The sequence below is a fragment of the Ahaetulla prasina genome, chromosome 16, assembly GCF_028640845.1.
Source record: "Ahaetulla prasina isolate Xishuangbanna chromosome 16, ASM2864084v1, whole genome shotgun sequence".
Lineage (NCBI taxonomy): Eukaryota > Metazoa > Chordata > Lepidosauria > Squamata > Colubridae > Ahaetulla > Ahaetulla prasina.
This window is the reverse complement of record NC_080554.1, coordinates 12,060,210-12,071,418: the sequence shown is the minus strand read 5'-3', so window position 1 is coordinate 12,071,418 and position 11,209 is coordinate 12,060,210. Positions and strand designations below refer to the sequence as shown.

The following is an 11,209-nucleotide window of genomic DNA, read 5'->3' as shown; positions in this document are numbered from 1 at the left end:
TCCTCTCTGTGGCAGCCCCTCAAATATTGGAAGATGCTCTCATGTCTCCCCTGGTCCTTCTCTTCACTAGACAAGCCATGCCCAGTTCCTGCAACCGTTCATTATATGTTTTAGCCTCCAGTCCCCTCATCATCTTGGTTGCTCTTCTCTGCACTCTTTCCAGAATCTCAACCTTTTTTTTTACAGTGTGATGACCAAAACTGGATACAGGATTCTAGGTGTGATCTTACCATAGGTTCACAGTTACCCCCTTGTTTTCACAATGGAGGGAAGAGGGTCTCCCTCTTCTGCCTCCCACTCCTCAGCCAAAGGAATGTACTTAGTTTTTGAACCCCTTGCTTGGGGCCGACGGCCCGGATGTTCAAGTCCAGTCTTGGGTCAACGGTACCCCTGATTTTCCAAGGCTGGAACCCTCAATGGCAAGGCTGGGTGGTGGTGATGGGGAATCCTATCTCGCCGGCAGCCTCCCCGCTTTGCCGATCTGGTTCTCCATCCCCCCCCTCCGCATCCCTGCCACCTCACCGATCCTGTCGGTGCCCAGCTGCAGGCACAAGGAGCACATGTTGCTATGCGCGTCTTAGCAACATGCAAGATGTATTCACAAACCGTAATGAAATTATCGCGGGGAGACAATGCGGTGACACTCGAAGAGGCAGAGGCCACCACAATCGCCAGGCGGGAACAAAAGAAACACCTCATTGTGTGGGTAAATATATGACAATATTCTTTCTCCCCCTCCCCATCACTTACACACCCACCCACCCCTCCACGGCCCACTCCCTCTTTTCCAGGGCGCTCACCTCCCCACATAATGGAGCGTAATGAATATCACCAGATCATACCTCCATAAAGCCAGCCAGGAAGACATTGGGGAGGGGTTGATGTTTGGGGTGGGAATGGGGGAGGAAGAGAAAACATGTGATCTCTTGTCAAGTAAATGAGGTCCAGAGGCTTTCAATGAGGAGGAGGAGGGGGCTGCCGGAGAAAGCAAGAGAACAATCTATTTTTTTTTCCCATCAGCACTTTGCGTCGTGTTTAATAACAACATTGTTCTCTTTCTATCGCTGAGGTCCTGAATGCAAAATTGTGGTTTGAAAACACGCTGGCGAATAATAGAAATCGGTCAGCGATTCCTGTAGCGGTGGCAGCGGCTGGCCTGATCGGAAGGCTGGGGTTTTTTTTTTCTCCCCGTCTTTGCCAAAGTTTGATATCATTTTTTTTTTTTAAAAAAATTACCGTCGGGACTTTCCGGACAATTGTTCCGCAGAGAGGGAATACAGGTTATCCCTCGACTTACTTATCACCCGCTCGTTGAGTGAGGGTTCAAAGTTACGACGACGGCACTGAAACGAGTTCCTTAGGGCCGTTTTTCACTCTTGTTACAGCGTCATCCCCAGGATCACGTAAATCAACATTCGGATGTATGGCAATGGGTTCGTATTTATGACGGGTGGCAGCCAGTGGTGGGATTCAAGTTAATTTAACAACCGGTTCTCTGCCCTAACGATTTCTTCCAACAACCAGTTTGCCAAACTGCTCAGAAAATTAACAATCGGTTCTCCCGAACTGGCTGAATCCCTCCACTGGTTGCAGTGTCCCGGGGTTGTGCGATTCCCTTGTGACGGACAAAGTCAATGAGGAAGGCGGATTCATTGAAACCACCGGGTTGCTAACTTAACAACTGTGGCAGGCGGGGGTCATAAAATGAAGCGAACTCACTTAACAAATGCCTCGCTTAGCAACGGAAATTTTGGGTTCAGTTGTGGTCTTAAGTCACAGGTCTTAACGCAGGTCTGTCCTAGATGTGCCTTCTGAGCAGGGCAAGACTGCTTAACAGTGGAATTTGTGACATGGTTAATATGCTTGCAAAAATTAGAAATTGATCTGCCACAGCAGCTGGCCTCATCTGGAGGATGTTTTTCATCTTTGCTAAAGTTTATTGTTGTTGTTGTTGTTATCTCTTTTATTCATTAAACATGAAATTCCAGTCAACTGGACATTTAAAATGCATCACAAATACCACTGACTGGTGCTAATGGTTGATACAGGTTGCTGCCAGTGTCCTAGGTATCAACCAAGTACCTTCTTAAAATATATGATCTTCCGAGTAGCGCAGTTTTTTGCAGTTCCTCTGGTGTTATTGCAGGAAGCTGAAATTTCTTCATGTGTTTTGTAAAATTCTTGGACATGGTACCAAGTGCCCCGATGACAGTGGCTACCACTGTTACACGTTTCATCCATAATCGCGTAGTTTCAATGGCCAGGTTGCGATATTTCGTGATTTTTTTTCCCAGTTCTTTTTCTTCGACACTGGTGTCTTTATTATTATTATTGTTGCTGTTGTTGTTATTCATCGCACGATCAGCCAGATGTTCGGACTGGGTTTGGCATTTTTGTGTACCTATTGAGTCCTTACCTAGGACCTGGGATAGGCAAATCTGGGATGTTTCGCAGTGTTACAGAGATCGTCGCAAGATGAAAGCAGTTCCGAGGAAAACCGCCTTCTGCAATTGACTGATGGAGAATTTGCCAATGCCAGTGATGGTGTTCAAGTGGTGCTCCAGTTATTTTGGGACCGCACCCGAGAAGCCTTTGCTTGCCTTTGCCACAGTTGTTCTATTTCTATTTGTAGGGCTTTGTATTCTGTGATCTTCCAGTTCTTTTTCTTCGACACTGGTGTCTTTATTATTATTATTGTTGCTGTTGTTGTTATTCATCGCACGATCAGCCAGATGTTCGGACTGGGTTTGGCATTTTTGTGTACCTATCGAGTCCTTACCAAGGACCTGGGATAGGCAAATCTGGGATGTTTCGCAGTGTTACAGAGATCGTCGCAAGGTGGAAGCAGTTCCGAGTAAAACCGACTTCTGCAATTGACTGATGGAGAATTTGTCAATGCCAGTGATGGTGTTCAAGTGGTGCTCCAGTTATTTTGGGACCGCACCCGAGAAGCCTTTGCTTGCCTTTGCCACAGTTGTTCTATTTCTATTTGTAGGGCTTTGTATTCTGTGATCTTCTCCAGTTCTTTCTCTTCTATTCTGCTGTCTCCAAGCACTGCCACATCCACTCTCCAAACTTTATTTTTTGTCTTTCTTATTGACAACTGTTAAGTCCAGGGTGTTATGTGGTTATGTGTTATGTCTGTCTGGAATCTGAATTATTATTATTATTACTATTATTATTATTACTATAATTACTACCGTTTTTTCCCCAAATTAAGACCGGGTCTTATATTAATTTTTGCTCTAAAAGACTCGTTATGGCTTATTTTCCAGCTAGGTCTTCTTTTGGGGGAAATACAGTACTAAACGCCTCCGTCGGCTGACGATCTTAACTGGGGCTTATTTGTTGGGGTAGGGCTTATATTACAAGCATCCTGAAAAATCATGCTAGGCCTTATTTTCCCGGTTGGGTCTTATTTTCGGGGAAACACGGTATTATTACTATTATTATTATTACTGTTATTATTATTTTGCAACTTTCTCAACAATTATTCTGCAGGGAAGAGATACTCGGGCCTGGATTCTGAGCGTGGCAAGGTTCCACGACCGTAGAATTTGAGGCATGATTTATCGAGTTAAAAAAAGAAACCAGAGGTTTTCTTCCAGTCCTGAACCAATGAAAATTCAGCAAGGCTGAACTTAATAAGGGAAGGCCTTACCTGATGATTTGAAGGCAGTCAGTTGTACAGCCTGGGGAAAAAAACAGAGAGAAAGAGAGAGAGAGAGATGGTGATTCCATACCCCGCCCCAAATCTCTGAAAAGTCCCCATTTGTCTTCAGTCTCGTAGCAAAACAATTTCCCAGAAAACAATCTCCACTTAAACTTTGCTGATCAAACTTTCATCGTTGCCCTTTTCCGTTTGCAAAGGTGAGTGTCGATCACATAACCTAGCAAGTGCTTAAAATCTCATCTTGGGTGACCAAACAACCTCCCCTTTTTATATATATATATATGATGCGTTTATTGTCCCAAACCAAGGTTCTGCCTTTCGCCTTTCTATTCTGACAACGCTAAGAGGTCATGATCAAATTCCAGCTCAATTTCCTTTTTTGTTGTTGTTGTCTAATTACTTTTCTGAATCGCTGGCTTTTTCCAGCCTCCATTCCCTTCAGAACTGGAGATGCAATTGTTGTTGTTGTTTTTTTAAAAGAGACTTATTTCGTGTTTTTTACGCTGCTCCCCTTGTAAAAACTATTTTAATCCATCCCGCCTCGCAGGGGTGCAGCGTCCCAGTTGCTGGAGCCCTAAAGCATGATGGGAGTTGTAGTCTATATGTCTGCCAAAAAAGCAAACGACTCCATTTTCAGAGACTCGGATGGTTAGAGGGACACCCCCCCCTCTGGACACCCCTGAGGTCATCTAATCCAATTCCCCTCTGGACAAAAAAAAAAAAAACCTTTTAAAATTGTGAGCGAGTTGCACAAACGCAGCCACAAAGAGCCTTGAATTCAAACTTCAATGCCAGCTGCGTTGTTCACCCAAGTTCACACATATCAACAGCCGGGAGAAAACCCTGTTATAGTTTTTATCCCAGAGAAAATATTGTTTGAGCCCCCTGAGTATATCTACATAATGTGTGTGTATATGTATATAATCTGTCACCAAGTCATTGTTGACTCATAAATCGCCACCTAGATATTCTCCATCAATATGCACCCGACACACATAAATACACACCTACGCACCACTCTGGCGGTGCACCAGGCAGAAAGAACCTGCTCCTTTTTAAAAAATAAAATAAAAAACAAAGCTAAGTTCCTAGACCTTATGATCAGGAAGTCGATCTCGAAACAACCGAGAGCCAATCTTTGCATGTTTCCTTCCCCACCCCGCTCCGCTGCCTATTGTCGCTGGGATCATTTAATCCTCCCACTCTCAGTTGTGCATATGAAACGGGGGGGGGGGGCTACCATTAAACCGACAAACCAACAGAAGCACTGCAAAAAAAAAAAAAAAGGGGGGGGGGCAGAATTTGCCTTATGCTGAGGACACCTTCAACCCTTTCTGGTCTCTCCAGCTCGGGAAGGAGATGGGAAAACCAGGTGTGACACTTCTACCTCCGAAGTAGCAACGCTGGCCTTGGCATTTAAAAAACCAACGGCGACGCTTAAAGCGCTGACCGCCCTGGCTGGCTTAATTGCTTTAGCCTGTACTTAAGAACCGGGTGCCCAGTAACTTGGCAATGACATGGGTCGCTGGATCTAACACCCTGGCAGGGGACTGGCACCCTGGCCTTTCTTAGCCCACTCCCGAGCCAATCAAGACCCCTCAAAAGACGACGCCAAGCAAGGTTGCTTGGCACGCTCACTTCGCTGATTAAACGGGGGTGGGTTGGGGGGGCAAGAGAGAATAGTGGATGGGTGGAGGGGGAGGAAGAGCTGTTTATTTGACGGAGAGGCATCGGGTGCCCTTGGATGTAGTCCGAACGTGGCATAATCCTTTTTCAATAGCCTGGTAGAAATGTAATCTAGGTATACACGCGGCTCTATATCGCCATGGCTTCGGCTGGGAAGCTGCTCGGACCGGCGAGGGTGTGTGTGGATAATGGAACCCAGAGTTCTTCCTGGAAGGAATCCCATGGAAGGGTCCCCCCACCTTTTCCCACAAAGCTCAGGGGCGGCTGATGATCGAGAGACCCAGCCTCTTTCCTGGACATTGGACAGAGGGCTTGAGGGGGAGCTCTCATTCATAACCGGTTGGGTGGGCACCCTACCTACCCTGCGGCTTCTTGGCCAGGGGTGACAGCGGGGGAGAGCGTGTAGGATTAAGGTGGCAGCGATGTAGGAGGACTCGAGAGATTCAATAAGATCTTCAGCAGGTGTCAGATGGAGGATTGGTTACAACCTTAGATTCTTGAGAGGTACCCAGGGGTGGGCCGCTGGGGGTTCGGGAGAACCTCTAGCTAAGATTCTGTGTGGTTTGGAGAACCCCCAAATCCCACTCCTGGCTGGCCCCACCCACCCTGCCCTGCCCCTCCCAGGAGTCCGCAGGCAGCCTGTTTTGGATGCAGGTAAGTGCAGGGTGTGCGTGGAGGCTCGGGGAGGGTGAAAAATGGGCCTATTGGAAGTTTGGGAAGGCCAGAATTGGGGCTCCTGAGCGTGGGGAGGCTGTTTTCGCCTTCCCGGAGACTCAAGGAAAGACTCCAGAGCTCGGAGGACAAAAATGCCCTCCCCACCATGGTGCAGGAGGCTGACTAGGAGGAAAGGAAAGAGGAAAGACAAAGAAAAGGATGGGAAGATGGGAAGGAAGAAAGGAAGAAAAAAAGAAGGAAAGAGGGGAAGGAAGAAGAAAGGAGAATAAACAGGGAAGGAAAAAGAAGAAGGAAGGAAGGAAAGAAGGAAGGAAGGAAGGAAAGAAGGAAGGAAGGAAGGAAGAAGAAGTGAGGGAGGGAGGGAGGGAAGGAAGGAAGGAAGAAGGGAGAGAGGGAGGGAGGAAGAGGAAGGAAGGAAGAAGAAAGGAAGGGAGGAAGGGAAGGAGGGAAGGGAGGAAGGAAGAGGAAGGAAGGAGGGAGAGAGGGAAAGAAGGAAGGAAAGAAGGAAGAGGAAGGAAGGAAGAGGAAGGAAGGAAGGAAGAAGAAGGGAGGGAGGAAGTGGAAGGAAGGAAGAAGGGAGAGAGGGAGGAGGAAGGAAGGAGGAAGGAAGAAGGAGGAAGGAAGGAAGAAGAAGAAGGAAGGAGGAGGAGGGAAGGAAGAAGGAAGAAGAAGAAGGAAGGAGGGAGGAGGAAGGAAGGAAGAAGGAAGAAAGAAGAAGGAAGGGAGGGAGGAAGAGGAAGGAAGGAAGAAGGAAGGAAGGAGGGAGGAAGGGAAGGAGGGAAGGAAGGAGGGAGAGAGGGAAGGAAGGAAGAGGAAGGAAGGAAGGAAGGAAGATTATAACGAGAGGAAGGGGGGTCTGAGGGAAGTTCTGCCTTAGCACTTGACCACCACAGGTGCCCCTGTCCCCCCCCCCCGACACGAGTGACGACGTTGAGCTGGCCACGCCCCACCATGGCCACGCCCACTCTGGCCTTCCGAGGTCAAACACAACCCAGATGCGGCCCTCAATGAAATGGAGTTTGACGCCCCTGATTTAGGGTCCCTTCTGAGAGGCGGGTGGGTGGGAACTTACCGGTTTCTCAGGTGACATAATGGAGGAAACGCTCCGTGGGATTTTGGCACTGAAGTTCCCTGTATTAGGAGAGGGGCATCAGTTGGGTGCAAACAGCAAACATCTGAACGCAGCGCGTGTCTTCCTGGCTGGCTGGAAGGCGAAGCTGCTCTCCCTACCTTTGCTCTTGGAGTTGGAGGCCGCCGTCTCCTTCTCGCTGGAACAGGTTGTGTTTTCCGGGGTGGTTGGGTTGAATCTGGCCATCTCCCAGGTGGTGTTCCTGGGGCTTGACAGATAATTGACAGGGTGGGAGCAGTTCTGAAACACGAGGAGGAGGAGGAGGAGAGGACAGAGAACAGATGAACGGAGTTGGAAGGGACCTAATAGGTCATCTAGTTCAGGGGTCTCCAACCTTGGTCCCTTTAAGACTTGTGGACTTTGCTAGCTGAGGGACTCTGGGAGTTGAAGTCCACAAGTCTTAAAGGGACCAAGGTTGGAGACCCCTGTATCTAGTCCATCCCCCTGCTCAAGCAGGAGAGGCCCCTATACAACTTCTAACAGATGGCAGTCCAGTCTCTTCTTGAAAGCCTCCAGGGATGAAGCTCCCACAACTTCTGAAGGCAACTTCTGTTCCATCGGTTGATGGATCTCACTGTCAGGAAATTTCTCCTTATTTCCAGGTTGAATCTCTCTTTGTTCAGTTTCCATCCATTATTCCTTGTCTGGCCTTCTGGTGCTTTGGAAAATAGCTTCATTACCCCACCTCCTCTCTGTGGCAGCCCCTCAAATATTGGAAGACTGCTATCCTGTCTCCCCTGGTCCTTCTCTTCCCTAGACCAGCCATGCACAGTTTCTGCAACCGTTCATCGCATGTTTTATCCTCCAGTCCCCTAATCCTCTTTGTTGCTCTTCTCTGCACTTTTTCTAGAGTCTCAACATCTTTTTTATAATGTGGTGACTAAAACTGGATGCAGGATTCTAGGTGTGGCCTTACTAGGGCTTCATAGAGTGGTATTAGTACCTCACTTGTATCCCTCTGTTAATGCAATTTAGGATTGCATTGGCTTTTTTGGCCGCTGCTGCACACTGCTGGCTCATATTTAGCTGGTTGTCCACTAAGACTCCAAGATCCCTCTCACAGTTACTGCTATTAAGCCTGGTTTCACGCAGTCTATATGTGTCCTTTTGGTTTTTCTTACCTAAGTGTATGACTTTACTGTTCTCTATGCTGAATTTCATTTTGTTAGATAGGGCCCAAGGTTCAAGTCTCTCAAATTCCATCTGGATCTTGAGCCTATCTTCTAGGGCGGGGGTCTGCAAACTTGGCTCTTTTAAGACTTGTGGACTTCAACTCTGGGAGTTGGTAAGAGAAATCTGGAGGAAGAGGGCCTTTCCTTGAAGCCTGGGAGAAGCAAGGAAACCCTTCGGAGATGTTGCAAAAGTAGGTGGGCCTCCATAACTTTGTGCAAAGAGTTCCAGATCCAGGCAGTTCTTCTCTGAACTGACCCGTTGAAAGCAACCCGATGAAGATGATTTTGACTTTTTTTTTTAATTTGAATTTATATCCCGCCCTTTTCTGAAGACTCAGGGCGGCTTACACTGTGTCAAGCAATAGTCTTCATCCATTTGCATATTATATACAAAGTCAACTTATTGCCCACAACAATCTGGGTCCTCATTTTACCTACCTTATAAAGGATGGAAGGCTGAGTCAACCTTGGGCCTGGTGGGACTTGAACCTGCAATAATTGCCAGCAGCTGCTGTTAATAACAGACTGTCTTAGCAGTCTGAGCCACTCAAGGACTTCAAAAGGTAGGAGAGAACCTGGTCTGTCCATCCATCACTGGATCCAACTCCCTACCGCTTTGAAGGCAGGAAGTTACATCCTCTGGGAGAAAGCTAAACTAGGTTTGCCTCCTGTAGATGGTAGCTTTCTTTAGAGAGGGGATATGGAGATTCCCAAACAGAAATGCTTTCTAGATAGCACACCACCAACCCTAGAATAACTCAAGAAGGTTGCGGAAAAGGAACCGCAAAAGAGGGATGTGGCACAATGCTAGCTAATTAATTCACTCCTTTTCAGGAGCAGCTTCCAAAGGGGAACAAATATTCCAGGATATTGGAGGGGCTGCCACAAAGAGAAGCTCAATTTATTCTCCAAAAGCAGCAGAAGGCAAGCCAAGAAAAAAGAAAAGAAAAGAATGGAAACTAATCAAGGAGAGAAGCAACCTGGAATTAAGGAGAAACGTACTAACAGTGAGGACAATTAACCAGTGGAACAGCTTGCCACCAGAAGTTGTGGGCGCTCTATCACTGGAGGTTTTTAAGAATAGACTGGACAGCCACTTGTCTGAGATGGTATAGGGTCTCTTGCTTGAGCAGGAGGTTGGATTAGAACAGGGGTCTCCAACCTTGGTCCCTTTAAGACTTGTGGACTTCAACTCCCAGCTTTGCTGGCTGAGGAACTTTGGGAGTTGAAGTCCACAAGTCTTAAAGGGACCAAAGTTGGAGACCCCTGGACTAGAAGACCTCCAAGGTCCCTTCCGGCTCTATTTTGATTGATTAGATGTATATAATGTATATAGAAATTATATGGAAGGTAGATCCGAAATATACAGTAATGTCACGGTTCTGTTGAATATGTACAATTGTTATGAAAAAAGAAAATCGTAATAAAAATCAAATTAAAAAAAAAGAGATGGTATAGGGTAGGGGTCTCCAACCTTGGCAACTTTAAGACTTGTGGACTTCAACTCCCAGCAAAGCTGGCTGAGGAATTCTGGGAGTTGAAGTCCACAAGTCTTAAAGTTGCCAAGGTTGGAGACCCCTGGTGTAGGGTGTCTTGCTTGAGCAGAGGGTTGGACTAGAAGACCTCCAAGGTCCCTTCCAGGTCTGTTCTGATTGACCTACCGTGAACGAAAGGGCTTTTTTCTTCTCCCTCATTCTCTGGATGGCATTCCGCACCTGGAGATGGAACACAAATGAGAGGTCAGCTTTTTGATCCAAGATGTCCAACGATGATGTTCTTCAGAACTCAGGAAGGAAGGCCCAAAATTGATCAGACTCAACTTTCCGCAATGCTTTCCAGAGCAAATGAAAGAGAAGCCTCCCAAATTTGATAGTGACAGAGCAGGGAAGCTGGGTGTCTTAGTTAACACTTCTCAAAAACTCTTTCTTCTTGAGAATCTCAAGTGGTGGTTGGGAGGGAAGGGGGACAATTGAATGACATCTCCACCTAATGGTAAACTACATCTCCCGGCGTCCCTCACTCCCTGTCGTGTGGGGCTGCAGCCCAGAGGCCTTTTAGCAACACCTAAAATCCTGCAGGATCTTTGGCTGGTAGTTTCCCCCCTTTTCTAGACAAGGGAAAAAGGGAAAAAATTGCCAAAGGAAATCTGCCCTTGCCTTGATATGTCTACCACAACCAGTGGTGGGTTTACTCCCGGTTCAGGCCGGTTCTTGCAAACCGGTAATAAAACCAGAGTTAGGCTCCGCCCACCAACCCCGATGTCATCAGGAAGCTTCTGCACATGCGCAGAAGCAAGCAAACGTGCGCGCAAGCGAAGCGCGATCCCACTGCGAACCAGCAGTAAAGGAGAGTCGAACCCATCCCTGACCACAACGTACAGTTGAATGATTGCCCCTTAAGTTTCTTCGTGCAGCGACAAGCAAAAATATAAAATGAACTGTATGGATTTGTTTGTGCACTTTGAATCCCCAGCAGACAATAACATGCTTGTTTTAGTGATTAAAATGCCAGCATTTTTTCAAACTTCTGTGTAACTGATGTCAAAGATCTTGAATATCCCTAATCTTGAGGGACTATCTCCCCACCCACCTCTCTCTCTCTCTCTCTCTCTCTCTCTCTCTCTCTCTCTCTCTCTCTCTCTCTCTCTCTCTCTCTCTCTCTCTCTATATATATATATATATATATATATATATATATATATATATATATATATATATATATATATATATTCTCTCTCATCTATCTCATCTATCTCTATCTATCATCTATCTATCTATCTATCTATCTATCTATCTATCTATCTATCTATCTATCTATCATCTCTATCTATCATCTAACTATCTTCTCATCTATCTCTCATCTATCTTCTCATCT

The 11,209-nt window shown here is 46.7% G+C and overlaps 1 protein-coding gene across 9 annotated transcripts in view; it reads right to left on the bottom strand.

Annotated features, from left to right (window-relative positions):
• The window catches only part of ADGRD2 (adhesion G protein-coupled receptor D2), a 62,428-nt gene that overhangs the window by 4,406 nt on the left and 46,813 nt on the right, over nt 1–11,209 (bottom strand). For 8 of the 9 annotated variants that reach the window (XM_058159382.1, XM_058159378.1, XM_058159383.1 and 5 more), the window contains 4 exons: nt 9,997–10,050; nt 7,265–7,403; nt 7,107–7,165; nt 3,662–3,692 (listed from right to left, as the gene is read on the bottom strand). In XM_058159382.1, the coding sequence (XP_058015365.1) occupies nt 3,662–3,692; nt 7,107–7,165; nt 7,265–7,403; nt 9,997–10,050 (283 nt within the window). The remainder of the gene's footprint in view (nt 1–3,661; nt 3,693–7,106; nt 7,166–7,264; nt 7,404–9,996; nt 10,051–11,209) is intronic. The other variant, XM_058159384.1, reaches the window with a different exon arrangement.